A 20,226-nucleotide genomic window follows, 5' to 3' on the forward strand; every position below is an offset into this window, starting at 1 on the left:
ATATAAGATGTCTAAAATTATCCCAAAATTTAAAAAAAAGGGTATTTGGCTTTTAAAGATTACTTGGAACCAGAGGCGTGCATTGCATAAGGGGGTGTTTCCACCCACCTGGCAAAATTAAGGGGAATGAAATACATTCAACCCCCTAGACAAGAACCTACACCCCTTGATACACACCCATAAAGCACCTAATGGGTGTGTAAAGGTAATAAGTCACACACTCCTTGAATTAAACAAGGATGACAACATTCATAAAAGCTCTGAAATGGTAGGACAATCGAACAGTAACACTTGTAGAGTGTCAAACTGAATAATCAGAATATAAATGTATAAAAGTTGAAATAAAATTGTAGATAGTTTTGTTGAGAAACTGCTGAAATACAGGATATTGTTTAAATACTTACATTTTAGGACTTGATTATAACATTGTACTTTATTATCCTAGGAATCAGTAAAAAAAATCAACATGTTTAAAATGGACGTACGGACATTCTGGTAACGTTCAGACCGACCCTATTTATAGAGAAGCTTCGCTTTTAAAAATTACAATTTACCAGTTGTAAGACGCTTTTTGAATTTTTGATAATGTTGATTATGTTACTTTTTTCATTTCATATCATCTACAGTAAACATTTCATTTTTCGTCTGTTATAAATCCTTTCTCGACAAATATTCAAAGACTTTGTTTAGCGGATGTTACTTGATAAAACAATGCACGATAAATTCTTATACATTCCCATTGATGATAAACAAAATTACCTCTCCTGTAGATAGTAATCATTGACTATGAGCTATTTATTACACTAGTCCCCAGAGTTTTATAATATCGTTTTCTAATTTGTTTGCTAAAGAACTTTGAGGATTTTTATTGAATATTGATTGAAGGGTTCATTAGGTTCTTTGTCAAAACGTTTCAACAACTAACTAAGGGGTAATTTTGTGAGACATTATTGAGGATGTGCATCAATTTATCGGTCATTGTCCCTGTATAAAATGTTTAAGAAACTATTATAATATACTTTTCCATAGGAATATAAATCTGTTCTGTAAAATTTTAAATATTGATTAAACAATTTAAAAATTATATTAATTGGAACTAATCTCCCGTATGGAATTTTTATCATAATTTAATAGTTATTTATCGCATCGTACTATATACAAAACAAGGACGGGCACGCACATCAACATTGGGTAATTTTGTTGAATTTTGATTAGTTGGTTCCAAACTATTAGTAAAAAATTTTTAATCTACAGAAGGGGTAATATTGATTTACATCATTGGGGATGTGTATTAGTTTATTGTCAATTAACTTATCCCTGTATTCAAACTCCTGTGCTAAAGATCAAATCACTCCACAGATTATGACGTCATACGATAGAATAGCCAACGAGAGGCCAGTATATACTGTAATTTACCAATGGTAAAATTTATGCTGGCCTCTCATTGATTATATTATCGTATGACGTCATAATCTGTTGAGGGACTCTAATCATCTTCTCCTGTGCTGTTATTAGATCAACGCAATCCTGAAGATGGAGAATGAACGCAAGTTTCAAAAGTACAATAAATACTATGTAAAATACTGCCTCCAAAATTTAAATTTTAAATATTTGATTTTTTAAAATTTTGTACTTTGTACATTTTTGAAAATATTCTTTTTAAGAATAATGTGTAGAACTCAAAAAAAGAAGTACAAATAATTTACTGTACAAAATCGGACTCGAATTATCCAGTACGCCATAAAGAATAGCTATAAATTGTTGTCAAAAAGTAAAATAATCATCATGTTTAAAATGGTGGACGTACGGACATTTTGATAGTGATTATAGAGTTGCTATGCTCTCCAAATCATACCATACTGCTTCAGGAATCACCATACAAAGTTTGAAATCAATGGTCCAATCCTAACATGTCTAAATTAACGATCAAAGCTTTCCGTTTCAGACGGACGGACGGACCGACCCTAATTATATAAAAGCCTCGCTTTTAAACAAAAATAAGAAGAAAGCTTTCCATAATAAGGTCAAATTGGATGGAAGTAATAATCTTTTTTTTTGTATAAAATCAATAATAGCCAGGGAAGGAGGGGACAATGTACTGTTTATTGCACTAGTGACTAGTCCCCAAAGTTTATATTAACAACTTTGGGGACATTTATTGATTATGTTGAGTGTCCAAACGTTTAAAAGACGAATTGTAATCTACAGAAAGGGTAATTTTGTATATCGTCATCGTGGATGTACATTGATTTATCAGCAATTGTCTTTTCCCTTTAGATCCCTGAAAAATATCACAGGACAAACCAATTAGGAGATTTATAATGGATGCATTATTGCTTGGATCTTGCACCAGATTTTCATGTTCTCTAATAAAAGTTATCCTCACAGCTCGAAAAAATAACGATACCCCCCATCCACACACTTAACACCATTCCCTTCCCTTTTACTGGATGAATGAACTTACCAATAAATGAGGTCCATATTAGCAACCTAAATTGATGACAATTTCACTGTCAATATATCCACGTAAACTATATCCATTATAATAGCACAGAAATAAACAAATTAAGAGATTTATATTTAATCATCGATTGACAAATCCAATTGGGCCTAATTGTCATAGAAATCATAGCTTAAAATCTTGATGCTAATTTAATTATATAATAAAAAAATGTGTCAAAATAGCTTCAAAATCAAAATAATTTTAATGAACGTCTAGACTTTATTGTAATTATTATAGAGTTGCTACGCTTCCTAAGCAAACGGACTGACAGATGGACCGACGCCAAAAGTAGAAAATTTTTGTGTTTATAATTTTTGGTGAGGTTTTGTGATTCATCACAAATATAGAAAATATTTAAAAATACGCTTTTTCTATATTCTTAAATAAAAGAAAAAGGACGTCTTTCTGTCTGTCTGACTGTCTGCTGCGATTTTCCTTCACAGTGAACCTTTGTAAAACTAAATGGGAGGAGGTTACCCACTCCCTTCAAAGCGAAATGTCCCTAGAACAAAAACAAGTAACCCCTTCCAATAAGAAATGGCGCTATACAATACAAATGACCAATGATAGGCCAGTATTACCATTGGTCAATTTCATTTCAATGTATTCTGGCCTTTCATTGGTCATTTGTATTGTATGACCTCATTTTTCATTGGATACTATAGGCTCTTTCTTTACTTTTTCTTTCTATAACTGAACTTAAAATAATGTAAATGATCGTATATGAAAATATAAAATGTTCAAAAAAATATTTTATGGTAACTGTTAGAATTTACTTTTTTATACGATATAAAAAATGTGTACATTTGAAAAATAATATGTAAAAAATTGGACATTCTATTAAATCTTATTAGTTATTCCAAAGTATTCCCATTTTTGATTTTTCAATTTGAAAAAAGTACATATTTTTAAAATTTTAGTTTTGTCACAATTTTACATTTTAACATAATACGGAAAAAAGATCAAAGTCCTAAATACAAAGAACGAAAAGAGTTTATGAATTCGCCGTTAAAATGAACCAATCACAGACCTCCTTTTAAAAATACCAGCGTTTTATTGGATGGATTTGAAACAAAGAAGACACGTGATTGGTTCATTTAAAGACACAATATTTAATTTTACAATATACTGTTAAAATTAACCAATCACATGTCTCCTTTTAAAAATACCAGCTTTTTATTGGATGAAATTTGTCAAAGGAGACGAGTGATTGGTTAGTTTTAGCACCCAAATAACTTCTAATTGTAATCTACAGAATTATTCGTAGCATTATTGAGGGGGAGGGGGTGTTCATCAACTTACCGGCCATTGTCTTATCCCTTTAGATCCCTGATTTCAAAATAATCTTTTTACTATAAAAAGTGTATATTAAAGCATAAGAATATACTCTAGTTCTATAGTGGCTTCGCTCCTCAAAGTGTCTGATAACGGAATTAATTAATCTATCAATTGTTAATTCACCCACCCCTTAGAATGCATTGCGTAGCTACTGTATAATTTATCCAACATGTCTTGAATAATACATATAGAAAGTCTAAAATATCAATTGCTTAATTTTACCAATAAGAACACAGAAGCAGTTGATAGTACCTAAAAAAAATGACGTCATACAATGCTAATGACTAATGATAGGCCAGTATACATTGTAATTGACCAATTGTAAAATATATGCAGGCCTATCATTGGTTATTTTTATTTTATAACGTCATTTGTAATTAGGCCTATCAACTGCTTCAGAACACAGTGAAGGAACAATCCGGACATATTATTGGTTAGAAAGTGTACACAAATTTGTTAGAAAACGGCAGTTATAGTTTTCATTTAATCAATAAAAAGAGTCATGTAAAAATAGAGTAAAAAGTAAAAACTCGATATTTTAATCTTATATATTGAAAATTATTGTTTTTTAGTAGCGAAGCTACTCTACAACTCAAGTTGCCACTCCGTCTGTTGGTCTTAATAGTATAATATATATACTAGCGGTTTCGCCCCTAGCCTCTAGGGGCTTTGCCCCAAGAGGTAATTTAAAAGATAAAAATTAAGTATTTCTGGTGCTGCCTTTTTTGTGAAGTAGTTTCCCCAGAAAACATTTTTTTTTGGGGGGGGGGCTTTTCATTTTTGGCGGGGTTGGGGAAGTTCTACCCCACAAGAAAATAGCTTAAAACCACCACAGGACCAATAGGTGTATACCCTGAAGAGTAGAATCCGATCGGTTACCGAGATCTTAAGGGACGGACGGACAGACATCAAGCTACTTTGTATTATAGATTTTTAGTCCCTATCTTTTTTTTCGGCTGTTATAAAAGATTTTGCTGACCAATGAAAACCTACATAAATGAAAAAAGAATACGTGAATATTGTGAGAGATTCTGATATAATTATCGCAGCTGGCTAATTTAACGATACTTCTCCCCCCATTGTGACTTTACCCCATCCGCTATATCCAATATCTGAGAACATAAACTTACGACTAAAATTCCCCTGTAATAATATCCACGTATTCTATATACATTGCTCCATATGTCCGTTGTCATCCTTGTTTATGTTTATCTGATTATGATCTACGCAATAAATGCGTCCAGTTTGAGTTTTTAAACACGTGAAGAATGATAAATTTAGTACTAAAGCTCTCTTATCAGAGAGAGAGGGGACAATAGGCTGTTTATTACAGTAGTCCCCAAAGTTTTATAATAACGATATCTTATTCGTTAGCATAACAACTTTGGGGACTTTAGTGAATTTTGATCGGTTGGTTAATTAAGTTGAGTGTTCACACATTTCAACCACTAATTGTAATCTGCAGAGGGGGTAATTTTTTGTATCATCATTTGCGATGTTCATCAATGTATCTGCAATTGTCTGACAGTATTACATATATTTAGTGAACTACTCGTTTCATAGTTATTGTCTCACGAATGTTATTATGGTATAATAGGGCCAGGGATTTTAAGGGATAAGACAATGAACGATAGATTTGTGTATATTCCCAATTATAATAAACATTGTAACCCCTTATGGTTTCAATTTATAGTTTTGTTATCTTCAAAATATTACCTTTAGCCATGGAGTGGAGGGAGGAGTGTTAATTACACTTGTCCCCAAAGTTTGATTTGTTCAAAAATGTTCATCAACTATTTTAATCTACAGAAGGAATAGTTTTGCTCATTATAATTGTCCATATTGTCTTATCCCTTAAGAAGGTACATTGTAAAGGAGAACCATATCAGTTTTCGAGATCCCTCAGTACAGACAGACACACAAACAGAAATCCTGTTACTTTAAAATAAAAAATTCTAGCTAAGGAGGTTACTTTTTAAAACTAAAAATAGAAAACGTGTTCTGAGTGATAATATAATTAACATAAATAATTGATAAAAATCAACCCTTGTGATTTTTATAGTAATTTCGGTAACGTGAAAAGTGATTTTAAGTGCTTTTAATCAGGAATAAGGTATAACCAACAAGCGAAGTAAATCTAAAATAATATTTGGGGGGCAAATGGAGAGGTTGTTAATTTTACGATATGTGTCCCCCCCCCCCCAACGACAGCTGAAAACACGTATAAATTTCGTGATTTTTTTTCCGAATTAATTTCGTTTTTGTTATAAGCTTGCTTTTAATAAATGTTTTGCTAATTTAATCTGACTTTCTGTATATCTAAGTGTTTCTTAATTTGAAGGTTTTTTCCTAATTTAATTATCTATATATTTATCTAAAATATTTGTCTATCTATCTATTTATATATCTATATATTCTATCTATCTATTCTATCTATCTATATACGTATCTATCTATCTATCTATCTATATACGTATCTATATATATATCTATCTATCTATCTATCTATCTATCTATCTATCTATCTATCTATCTATCTATCTATCTATCTATCTATCTATCTATCTATCTATCTATCTGTTTAGGCTCCCCCGACGGCTCCATGACAAGTGTGCTATGGGCTAAAACTCAACAACTCCAGGCCGACTCGGTGATTTTTCGTGCATAGAAAAAAAAGAAATTTCTGTAGATTGACCTTATCGTTTTTTTGTCCTCTCTCTTCCTGTAAAAAGTAGAATATTATGAAAAGTAAAAAGATAGAGAGAGAGAAAAAAAAATATATTTTGAGGAAGGGGGGGAGTAAAAATCTTTTTTTTACCCCCAAAATCTACATCTTTAGGTTTACAACCCCCAAAAATAGATTTTTAAAAAGATGGGATGGAGGGTTGAATTCTAATATATTTAACAAATTTGTTTGGGGGAGAGTAAACACCCCTCTTTTGGACGTTTTAAATAAAAAACAAGGCAAATAAACTTTTAACACCTTAATTTTGTTTTAATTAAATGAAAAACACTGAAAATTTTTGAAGGAGGAGACATTCAGACAAATTCAAAGTATTTACGGTAAGAAAGTTTTACAAGCGAAGCTTTCTATAATTAGGGTAGGTCCATACGTCGTATCGGTTAGCACTTATCGGTAATTTAGGAATGTTGGAATTTTCCTATTGATTTCAAACTTTGCATGATTATTCTTATAATATCTATACAAATGGATGTAAAATATACGTGGATATAGTCAATTTAGGTTGCTATTTCCCCTGTTATTCATTGGTCAGTTCGTTCATCCAGTAGGAGGGGAGGGGATAGGGTATGGCCTGACACAAAATTCACTTTATTAGAGTACATGATAATCTGATTTAAGATCCAAGTAATAATAAATCCATTATAAAAATCTACTTTTATACTCAATGATATTTAGATCAATTTTCGTCATATATATTTAAATGTTATGCGACAAAAAGTTATCGGATGGCGAGATATCTAGAAAAAACAAGGATGACAACATCCATAAATAGCAAAGCACAAAAATTTTTTGGATGATCAAACGGAAAAAGAGTTATAAGGATAGTTTGACCATTCAAAATCAAGTTTTGGAGACACGAATAAGAAAACGTAGTTGTAAAATTTTCGGTACCAGTTAACTTTGGTACCTTGGGGACTAATTTATTGAGTAATAAACAGTCCAATGTCCTCTCCCTCCCTTAGTGTGTAGATTTCTGAGAGGGAGGGGACATTGGACTGTTTATTGCACTAGTCCCCAAAGTTTTATAATAACGTTTTCTTATTCGTTGGCCTAACAACTTTTGGGACTTTCATTGAATTTTGATTGGTTTGTTCGTTAAGTAAAGTGCTCCAACATTTCAACCATTAATTGTAATTATAAGGGGCAATCTTATATATTATTATTGGGGATGTACATCAATTTATCGGCAATTGTCTTATCCCTTTGGATTCTTGTTTAGCTGTACATATTTATTTTTCCATGAAACCATAAATGGTAAAAATAATCTTTTGATGTAAAATAAACAAAAATTACTTTTCTATTTTTTTTGCATTTCAAATATACAACAATAAACTCCGGCAATTTCCCTTCAAACACCAAGTGGACCCAAAAATATCCCCTCTCCCCCCCCCACCATACAACCAGCTTGACAACATCCATAAAATTTAAGATTTCAAGTCAGATTGTTGGACAAACGGTATAATCCTGTTAGAAATATTTTTTCAATTTTGAAAATTTTTATCCCCCCCCCCCCCTTGACAAAACTATGAACTCTGGCCGCGGCGCTCGGCTCCCTAGCCTGCCTAGCCGCGGCGCTCGGCCCCCTTGCTTGCCTGGCTCCCTATCCTATAACCTAACCCAACCTACTAGCGGATACGCCCCTAGAGTACTAGGGGTACTTGGGACAATTTCTCTTGGGAGGTTTGATGTAACCTCCCCCAAAATAGCTATCAACCTCTCCAGGACCTGTGAGAACTTAGAAGCTTCAAGTGGTTAGCGAGATCCTTCGGTACAGACAGACATACAAATTTAGAGCCCTTGAAATTAAGGAAAAAACAATTACCATTATTTAAATTTGAACCTGATAAAAAGATCCATCTTGTAATTAAAAAACATTCAATTTCATAAAAAAATGGATGAGACAATTGCCGATAAATTGATGCACATCCCCAATGATGATACACAAAATTACAATTAGGGGTTGGACAATCAACCCAACCAATCAAAATTCATTAGTCTCGAAAGTTGTTGAGCTAACAAAAAAGAAAACGTTTTTATAAAACTTTGGGAATTGTGTATTAAACAGCTTATTGTTCTCTCTTTAATTTTATATGCTTCAAATGTTATTAAAAATATCAATTACTCAAAGAGAAATTTAAAAAGTTATTTTTCTAAAAATAAAATGAACACGAATTTTCAGGTTACTATTTTTGATGAAATATTTAACAAATTTTATTTGAAAATTCATTTCTAAATTTTTATTTCAATTCTGGATCTTGTCAAGAATAAGAATGTTCTTTTATTAGGTTTTACGTTTCCAAAGATCTGCCAAAGTAGTAGGTCACGGGGAGGGAGGGGACATAGGGCTGTTTATCACACTAGTCCCCAAAGTTTTATAATAATCTTTCTTATTCGTTGGCTTAACAACGTTTGGGACTTTTATTGACTTTTGATTGGTGTTACATTTAGTTGAGTGTCCAAACGTTTCAATCACTAATTTTAATCCACAGAAGGGGTAATTTTGTGTATCATCATTGGGAATGTAATTAATATATTGGCCATTGTCTTATCCCTTTAGATCCCACAGTAAGTTTTAAGTTTAGAGCTTTACGTTTAACTGTTTAACCTCTAGTAGAAATATTTAAGGCTATTAACGGCATACTGCATCTTATTGACATGATCCAAGATTTTCAGAATTTTCTTAGGCAGATATTTTGAAGCAAAATTTGATAAGTGTATCTTAATTCTTATTAACACAATGAGTTTAATCTTTAGTATTGGCGTGCCTACTTTATAAAGCACTAGTTGCTACGCCCCTAGAGGCCTTTAATAGCTTTTGGAAGAAGAGGGAAGGGGGATGTCGACCCTATACTTTCAATTTTAATTTTAGAAAGAGTTTCCTTTTTTGGGGATTTTTTTTTCTTGGGGCGATTTCTCTTGTTAGTGTGATGGCACCCTCCCCCAAAAGAGTTATAACCTCCACTGGACCTATGAGAAGTTTGCCTGCAAAGAAAAGCCATAACGGATCAGCGGTTAGCGAGATCCTTCGCGACAAACACATAGACAGTCAAATAGATGTTCTGTTATTTTTATATAACTTATATTAACTTGATTTTATCATGGAGGGGAGGGAACATAGGACTGTTTATAATGCTGGTGCCCAAATTTTTATACCCTATCATAAAAAACTTTGGGTACTTTTATTATATTAAACTAGCATATTGTACTTGTTAAAATAGAACTACTATATTTCTAACATATCCTAAAATTTGTTTATATATTAAGAATTCTTCGGAATAAAATTTGGTTGTTAAATATTTTCTTAATATAATATTTACAAGTATTTGTGTGTTCTTCTAGATATTTATCTAATTTACATAATCCTCATATAAAATATCCATCTATCTATCTACTTAGGTGACCACTTCCCCCTAGGGGCACGACACCAACTAGCACCATGGTTGGAGCAACACTTCTCCACAGAGCTGGACCTGACCATACTATCTATCTTTCTATCTTCATATTGTCATGAGTAGCGGTTTCGTAGGGATAGAAATTTCGTGAGGATAGATTTTTCGTCAAAATCAATTCATATTTGTTCCAATAATATGGTATTCAACCTGATCAAATATATTTACTTTATATCTATCTCTCTATATTTACCTTCCTAGGTGACCACTTTCCCCTAGAGGCACGACACCACCTGGCACCATGGTTGGAGCAACACTTCTCTACAGAGCTGGACCTGACCATCCCTCAACACGAGGAGCATGCACAGAGACTGGTGCTGGAGCTGGTGGCCCAGCTAGAATCAAAGGTAGTTTCCCTTACAATGCCTAGTCAAGCACAGTAACTCCCCATCCTTCTTATTTTGTTGTTTACTTTAGGTCAGGTTAGGTTAGGTTATATTGGGTTAGGGTACCGTTAGGCATAGGAGAAAAAATACCCAATAAGTAATAACCCCTTATTTTCAATCTACCAGTGTCTCCCCCCCCTCTTTTTAATCGAATATTATTTTAAAGAAAAAAGGCAGGTCACCCCCTCCCCATTCTAAAAACCCCCTGGACGAGGACTATAATGCTTCCTTTTGGTACTGTGATTTTTAACCTTTTATGAAACAAATAATCGTAATTATTTATGTCTCTTTTTCAGTAAATTTTAAGTATTTTTTTTTATTTCTAGGCAATGGAAATGACGGATTTTCTTATAAAAACAAAATTAGAACAAATTGTGGAAAATTTTAAAGTAAGTCTTTTTACAATATTTTAAAGTTTTATTTAAACACATTAAAAACCTATAACTACATTATCAAAAGTCGTCCATTAAATGGATTAAAAATCATAAATATAAAGGGATAAGACAATGGACGATATATTTATACATACATATACCCAATTAGAATAAACAAAATTACCTCTTCTGTAGATATATTGGTGAAAAGTTTGGACTGTAAATCAACAATTACGAGATCGTATCTTTCAAACTTTGGGCACCGCTCTTTTGTTTACATTCAAATCTCCCCCCCCCCTTCCTCCCTGTTAATGACTTGACGCCAAATTTAATATGGAACATAGTAAAATTTTAGGTATTATTATACTGTACTGTACAGATTTCGTTTTTTCGTTATAAACCATGTTTTTCGCCAAAAATATATAAAAATTACATATAAAATCTTTTTTTATTACTATCTTTCTGAAAACAACCGACTGGCGCTAATTGAAGAGTAGACTTTGACAAAAGATTTTATGGATATTATATTTGGCCTTATATGTTTAAGTTTAAATATGCAAAAGAGCTAAAAACCTGCACATTGCTGAAAAATTGTTAAAACCATCGTTCTACCGTTATCTATTTTTTTAGAGGCCTGGCGCTAGTTAGCCAGTAGAGATAGAGAGATAAAATTTTGTACATTTATTTATAGGCCCCTAAAGTAACTTTTTAGGTTAGAGAATAAAGGTACTAAGAAAGAGAGGGAATGTCTGATTGAGCCAATAGGAGAATCGCATCGGAATTTACATTGGATCTCATTGGTTGAAATTATGTACACATTTTCCTACGAAGGCATGTTTTTTTTCATTTCATACATACATAAAAGTCAGCTGTTAACAGTATATTTTCTAAGTAGAAAGCTTTGCGGAATCAGAATTAATTGCCCAAAAATTTCGTTTACAATTTGAAAGCTTGAAACAAAGTTGGATTCTTAAAAAAAAAGTTAGGCTGGCAACTCGCTGGTGAGGCAAAATTATTTTTGTGAAAAATCCTCCAAAATCGAATTAAAAAATTTACAAAAATGAAATAAAATCTTAAGAGGGTTATTAACATATGATTTTGTTTAATTTTTGTAGATTTTTAATGTGCTTTTGGATGATTTTTCACAAAAATAATTTTGCCTCACTATCGAATAGCGAGTCTATCATTTTTTAAGAATCCACATCAGCTTGAGTCGAAAGTAAACAATACTTTTGTCTGCTAGGAATGTTCTCTCTTAGATTTGACGAAAAAAGGGTTCAGAATATTCTTCTACTCTTCTATTTCTATTGGTTAGAGAAATAAATTCGAATAGTGTATTTTTAGCAACACGTCTATTACAGAAGCATAAAACTTAAAGATAAATAAAATTGAAGTAAAAAACGTCATTTTACCATAAAGAATAAACATTAGATATATTTATTTGTTATCATATTTGGTAACTTTAAATTTTAAATATTTTTTTTTAGTAAATCTACTCTATATATTTTACTGTGTCTGTCGTTCCGTCCGTCAGTCCTAAATTCCTTGGGGGATATGTGATTAAAAACATACGGCTTAGATTTATTGTGAATATAAGCAACCAGTATGTAATTTACTTTGTCCGTCGGTTTGTCAGTCATGCTAAAAAAATATAAATAGTAAAACATTTAAAAAGACATGGAAAAGATTCGTGATTTTTTTCCACATCTGCCCTCTAAATCTTTTTGTCTGTATATTCTTTTGAGCTTCGCTACTTTATGGATGTTGTCATCCTTGTTTTTAAATATTTGTATACAAACAAAAGTTTATGTTTTTTAACTCGAAAAATTTGGAAGGGAAATTATACAAAATAATTTTTATTTTATCAAATTTTAATTTTTTTATCATTTTTCACGAATTTTAACTAAAAGTGCGCTATAAAAATCTATAATATTTTATTTTAAAGTAGTTTTTAAATAGCAGGGAGGCAGAAGATTATTGTGTGTAAATTATACTGGTACCCATAGTTTTATAAGCCCTTTCTCTTAGTCTTTGGGTACTTTTATTATATCTTGATTGGTTGGTACAAGCTAGTAGTATCCAATCTTTTAAACTAATTAATTAGTCTGGAAAGGGGGTAATTTTGTATATCATAATTGGGGATAAATATCAAACTATCTATGACTTTTTCCATAGTTTAACAAGGATGACAACATTTATAAAAGTGAAGCTCTGGAACCAAACTGTAGAACAAACGAACATTAACACTTGTAGAGTGTCAGACAATAATAAGCAAAATATAAATGTATAAGTCTAAACAAAACTGTATAAAAATGTTGCTTATTAAATTCAGGTTACTGTTCATGGATGGGCATGCACATTTTTATAATAATTACTCAAAAAATCAGATGAAAAGAAAAATGATATCATACATAAATATTGTTGTAAAAAAAACCTTTTTAAATCAGCATGTATTAAATGTACGCCACTACAAACGTAACGATGAACGGACGTACGATCCGTTTTATAGAAAAACTTTGCTTTAAAAATTACATATACTGTTTAAGTGTTTTTTAATGAATATTTTTAGTTTGAAAACTATTTTTGATATGACATGAATTGTTTTGGTTGATTTTATATTTAAACATTATTTCTAAAAAAAATCTTAATATTATTTTGTTTTTCTATTAAGATTTTACTAACTATTGAACCAATTGGGTCCTACATTTTAGGGAAGCTACACATTGGTATTAAGATGGTTTTAAGCTATTCTTTTTCTAAATTAAAATCTTTAGGTGATTTTAGGTTATTTTTCACTTCTAATGAAGGAAGGAATATCTCTGAAATGGCTGGTTTTTATTATTCTGAGCTTTTAAGGAAAGCTTTTCATTCAAAGGCTTTGCAACCAAAATCTCTCAAATATACCCTAATTTCAAAGCACGGGTTTAAAACTCTGGCTATTATAACTATATTATAGTCCCTTTAGATTTTGCTAACCACTGAACCAATAAAGTTCTTCATTTTTTTGCTTTTGGATATATAAGTTAAGTTTAAATGCTATAAATTTGATAATAAAAAGTAATAAGTAGCATCCACTATTACAAAAAAGGTTTATGAAAAATATGGTTTTTATCGCATCGTATCATAGACAGCTTTCCACGGATAGTAGAATTATAAATCATAAATTTACTTTTAGTTTTGTTAGCCCCGAGGTGCTGATTGCTGGCTAACAAAACTGGTATTATTATTATTTTATCATTTGTGGAAAACTATCTCCAATATGATACGATACATAATTTTTCATTATGACTTAGAACCGGTTCAAATCCAGCAGATATTAATCGGTTTCGAAGACATGTTTTAAAAGTTTTAAGAAATTTCCAGAATTCGCTACTTAAGTATGTATATATGTATAAGTTTAAGATATATATATATAAAGTTATGGGCGAGTGAGAGAGCTATAAAGGGAGGATTTTAACCATCTTTGAGCATCTCGTACTAGGTATATTTTTAGCCTCACTTGCCGCCAACTTAGTTTTTGCCGCCAGCGCTTCTCATTGGCTGAAATGTTTGCAATATGGTTGCAATATACATATAACTAAATATAATATATAAACACTTCTTCAAACTATTTAACTATTTCTTAATTTTCAACATAATTATATAATTTATAAGCTTGCTTACGAGAAATTTAATTTATAATTGGCATGGTTTAAGTATATTTAATTGTTACATGATTTATTTAGCCGTTTTAAATGTTGTATTATAATATTAATGTATAATGTTAAATTAGTATCAGAATTCTTGGAATTGGTTGGTTTATATTGCAGCGCTAACCCACCCCCTTCCCTTTCTCCTATACCCTTCCATTTTTCAATACCCCTCCCCTTTGCAAATTTTTGGGGGTGGATTAATTTTATAAAAAAAATTTATCAGAAAAAAATAATTATTATAAAATTTTTTAAAATAAAAAAGTTTTAAATTATTATAAAAAAATATTCTAAAAAATGACATACACCCCACCTTACTTCAAGCCCTGCAAATATAGACAAGTTTTTGCTAATGTACTGGTTCACAGCCATAGATACGGGGGGGGGGGGGGAGCTGACGTGGGGGGGAGGGGGATATTGTTTTTTACTTTATATCAAGTACAAAAATGGAAGGGAAATATGGCTTGGCTAGGCAGTATCTAAGCCATTCTGTGGGGGGGGGGGGGGGGGGAACTTTAGGAAATAGAGAAAAAAGGGGCTGGGAAAGTAGGGAGGGGTAAATTTGCGACATTTCGGTTTAGCTGAACCAGCTTCGGATGTCGAGATTCGTGGAATTATAGTCAACACATACACACAAATATAAACTATGCAATATATATAAAAAAAAAACTATTAAAAAGTTTTAAAACTATGAAAATTTGTTATAACTATACCAAGTGAAATATTTAATTTAAAATTGTGATATTTAAAATTAAAGAAACCTTTAAAAAACAAACAATTATTATAAAATACTTCAAAAAAACTAGAAAAAATAACTCGGTAGCGAGATTTCAATTGAAGCAAAGAAGTAGAAAAAAAGGAAAAATTTGAAGAAAATTCGGTAATTAAATGGTTAAAATATTGATATTGATTTTCTAGTCGATTAGTTGTATTAATTGTTTAGATAATTACATGCTGAATATTTGGATAAATACAATGTATTGTAAAAGGACACTCTATCACTCACTATTTATTATTATCGCATCGTATTATTAACAGCTTTCCACGGAGGTTAAAAAGATTAAAACAAATTACGTTAGCCCCGAGGGACTGAAGGCCAGGGCTAACAAAACTGTTATCAATTCTATAATTTTTATTTTGTCTGAAATACGATGCTATACATGATATATCAGTATGGCTGAGAACCGGTTCTAATCCTTCGGATAATAATCGGTTTCGAAGCCATACTGAAAAAAGAATTTTAAACTCATTAAATAAACCTTTTTTTCCTATTATAAGCGGCTATAAAAACCAGGCATTTTAAGATTTTTCTTAGTTTTGAAATTAATATCTTATTGTAAATCCCTCATATTATTAGATTAAAATTAATTAGTTTTCTGTTTGTTTCTCCATCAAGATCTCACTAACCACTGAACCGATTAAGTTCTTTATGTTAGAAAAGTCTCAAATAGGTCCCGGCATGTTTTCGGACTATATATTTTGTTTTAAGTTTAGGGATGAGTTTAGGCTTATTCCTCCTCTTCTAATAGAGTTCCCCTAGAAGCTAGGGGCACAGCAGCTAGTGTTTATCCTATTATATAAAGTAGTAATTTTTTTTCAGTAGAGTAGCTTAAGTACTCGATTACTATTGAACTGATTGAGTTCTTCTTTTTAAGAAAGATTCACATAGGTCCCTGCATGGTTTTAGACATTTTGGTTTAACTTTCGGGTTTATTATAGACTATTTAATACCCCCTCCCTCTTCCTTCTCTCTAGATGCTAAGGGCACAGCCGCTAGCATGTAAAAAAGCTAAAGTAGACGAGCTTCCTCTGCTAATACATCGATAAAGATCCCACTATTTTGATTTTCAGAAATTCAACTAAAGTTCAACTTAATTCATTGACTAATATACATTATAGATCAGAGTTGTAAAATTGCATATATTTTTCACATAGATAGGATATTTGACATACGGTGACAATACTTTTCAAGTAACTAGCAGCCTCGCCCCTAGCATCTGTACTCAAACGGGCAGAGATGTACTATAAGATCATTCAAAGACTTGAATCTGAAAATATAATAGCTTTGAACCATCCAAGACATATGTTAAGCTTCACTAAAATTGAGAACTCAATCAGTTTAGTTGTTATTGAAATTTTAAGCTTCAGACAGAAAAACCTTACTACTTTATATGATGGGAGAGTTAATTTTTAAGTAATTTGTGGACCTATATTTATATGTATGTAGTTTTAAATCGATTAAAAGGATGTAATCTTAAGGGGTAACACGATGAATAAATGGACAAAGACCAAATTGTGTCAAAAATTTGACGTCATAAAAATGAGGAATTATCCATCTCTTTTTAGGGGCTTTCTTTCCCACTTCTCCTTTTATCTCCCTCATTTTTATGACGTCACATACCTTATTTTTGACACACTTTGTTCTGTGTCAACAAATGTACCTCCTCAATGATAATTAACATAGTTTCCCCGTTCTGTAAATAAATGGATGAAAAGTTAAGACACTTTACTAGTTTATGATTTGATAGAGATACTAACAGTTTTAAGAAAATTTTGGATACCAGTATAACTTACAGTCCAAGGTCACCTCCCTCTGATCTTGGGGTGTATGTTAGATATGAATTTGGTTTTAATAACTAAACAAGGATGACACCATCCATAAAAGCGAAGCACTGAAAAGGTAGGACAAACGGACATTAACACCTGTATAGTGTCAGAACTGAATAGGCAGAATGTAAATGTATAAGAGTCGAAGCAAAATTGTAGGTAAATTTGTTAAAAAACTGCTTGATACAGGATAACCACTACAGGAAACACCATGCCAAGTTTGAAATCGATAAGACAATTTTAACATGCCTAAATTAACGAAAAAGGCTATCCGTTCCGAACGGACGGACAGACCCTGATTATAAAAAAGCTTCGCTTTCAAAAACAAAGGTTTTTAATTTGATAAAGAAAAGTAGTTAAATCTTTTATGTTATTCTTATAACTAAGTTGAATTGGCACTTTAGAATATGAAAATTAATATTAACGATTTATCTTAATAAGATAATATTAGATAATGTTTATTTGTATTCATTTAGATGGTTTTAAAATATTCTTTCTCGTATTCATTCGAATCCGGTGGATAGGAACCGGTTCTCATCCATACGAAAAAACTATGTCTAGCATCGAATTATATCCAGCTTTCTACGAATATAAAAATGTACAATCATAAGATTAAAACCAGATTTTTACCAGTGCCTTCGGCACCTCGGGGCTAAAAAAAACTAGTTTTAATCTTATAATTGTACATTCTGTATCCGCGGAAAGCCATTTATAATACGATGCGAGAAATAACTATTTTTTTTCATCTAAAAATTTTCTTTAAAATTCAAAAATTTGTCTTTAATAGTGACTCTTTCGGCCCAGCCGTTTCAAAGATCTTACATTCAACAAACATTTGGCTACATCAACTACCAATCAAAATTCACTAAAGTTCTCAAAGTTGTTGAGCCAACGAATAAGAACACTTTATCATAAAACTTAGGGGACTAGTGTAATAAATAGCCCATTGTCCCCCCCTCTCTCTCTGGGTAAAAACAATTTTATACCTAATAAAAAAAGAAACTAGATTTGATTTGAATAAACTATCGTTTGCATGGCACTTTAAGAATAATCGATATGGAATTACTTGGATGTTGCACCATATTTTCATATACTCTGATAAACTGATCATTCCAGTTGGCTTAAATAACTATAACCCACATCCATACATTTACCCCCATGTCCTTCTCTTCTAACGATCTGACCAATAAATGAGGTCCATATAAGCAACAAAAATTGACGACAAATTTCAATCCAGTCAATATATCCACGTTTTTTTTATATCCATTTAGAGAATTGATTGTATGAAATTATTGAACCAATCAAAAGAAAAGTTCACAGCAGTGTGCTCTACCAAAGTTGGGAGTTTCAGTAGAATTTGTGTATTTTTGAATTAGAAAAATATTAAAGGGTTTTCCCCTTATTGCTCATATCAGGGATCTAAAGGGATAAGTCAATAGCAGATAAGTTTATGTAGATCCCCAATGTTGATACACAAAATTAACCATTCTGTAGATTACAATCCAATGGTTCAAACTTTTCAAACAATAGCAATGTTTATCATCTATGGGATCTACAACACTTTAACGTCCAATGTTTTATCTCTTTATCTTCCAAATGTTTTAACAAAAATTTTAAATTTTTTTACAGATATAATTTCATGCCCCCAACTTTATTCTGAGAATTGAAGAAGGATAATTAAGTAAAATATGTCAAATAACTTTTTATTTGCAATTTGAATTACATTTTTTTGGATGAAAAAAATTGTGGATTTAGAGACTAAAGTAATGTAAAAGGGTGTTGAGTTCGAGCCCCAGCAGCTATATCCTCAGGGATCTAAAGGGAGAAGACATTGGACATGGACATCTCCAATGATGATACACAAAATAACCCATCTATAGATTACAATTCATGGTTGAAATTTTGGACACTCAACTTCATGAACCATCCAATCAAAATTTTAATACCAAGATTGTTAAGCGAACGAATAAGAAATCATTATCTTAAAACTTTAGGGACTAGTGTAATTAACAGCCCAATGTCCCCTCCCTCCCTGGCATAAGTGCATGTACAATATTTTCAAACATTTTTATCATTTGTTAATAATTTTTATTAATGGATATAGAATACGTGGATATATAGACATTGGAAAATTTGTCGTCAAATTAGGTTGTTAATATTGATATCTTTATTGACCAGTTCGTAATATAGTAGGAAGGAAGGAGATGGGGCAAAGGGGATGGATATGGGTTATCTTTATTTAGCCAGTTTTGAGTATCACTTTATTAGAGCTCATAAAAATCTGGTGCAATGTCCAAGTAATAGTATATCAAATGTCATAATATTTTCTTTGAATTAAAAGCAGTAAAATTATAATATTGATTGTTAGGAAATATTTGGAATCTTGCATGAAACGCAAAGACATGTATAATATTGTCCAAGGACGTACAAGCTTTTTGTGACGGGGGTAAATCGAGAGGTTTTAAGGTTTCAAAGGCTTGATCTCACCCCTCCTTGGAAGTCTATAAGATATTGTTTTGTCTTAACAAGATTTAAATCATTATTTTACCCAGAAATCTTAAGGAATAAGACAATGGACGATAAAATGATACACTGTCTATAATACGATGCGATAAATAACTTTTTAAAAATGATTTTTGCTTGAAAACAAGTAAAAAATTGTATTAAACGTCTTGAAATAATGATAACGAATAACTAACTAACTTTGTAATGACTGCCTGATCCTAATATTGATATCTTTGATTTAATGATTGTTTTAATTGCAGTATAATTGTACCTTACCAATAAGCATTTAAAACATTTAGTTTTAAACAATTATTAGCCAATGACATGGACTTATTTAATTAATTTTATTCCATTTCAATTTAAATGTTTTGACAGTGGCGTTCGAATTGGGGTTGATTGGGTTATCCACTTTCATTAATATGGGTTTACACCCTCCTGTGCACGCCACTGATTTGAGATATAAGTTTTATTTTATTTAATATATAATATTATCCTATAATAGAACACAGAAAAAGCTGATCCGGATGGGTTTCTATACGTCTTGTGTTGGATTTAGGCTATTTTCCTGTTAAATACATCCGTCCCTAGAGGCTAGAGACGAAGCATCTAGTTTTATTATAAAGTAGTAAGAT

General features: G+C 31.5%; 1 protein-coding gene across 1 annotated transcript in view; it reads left to right on the top strand.

The window, feature by feature from the left end:
* LOC145329188 (signal transducer and activator of transcription 5B-like) overlaps positions 1–20,226 on the top strand; it is a 116,082-nt gene that overhangs the window by 36,400 nt on the left and 59,456 nt on the right. Inside the window, exons 3-6 of the mRNA XM_080173229.1 lie at positions 6,427–6,491; positions 6,871–6,904; positions 10,235–10,380; positions 10,746–10,808. Coding sequence (XP_080029355.1) covers positions 6,427–6,491; positions 6,871–6,904; positions 10,235–10,380; positions 10,746–10,808 — 308 coding nt within the window. The remainder of the gene's footprint in view (positions 1–6,426; positions 6,492–6,870; positions 6,905–10,234; positions 10,381–10,745; positions 10,809–20,226) is intronic.

The sequence above is a fragment of the Acartia tonsa genome, chromosome 10 (genome assembly GCF_053477335.1).
Source record: "Acartia tonsa isolate MP-2025a chromosome 10, ASM5347733v1, whole genome shotgun sequence".
Classification (NCBI taxonomy): Eukaryota; Metazoa; Arthropoda; class Copepoda; order Calanoida; family Acartiidae; genus Acartia; species Acartia tonsa.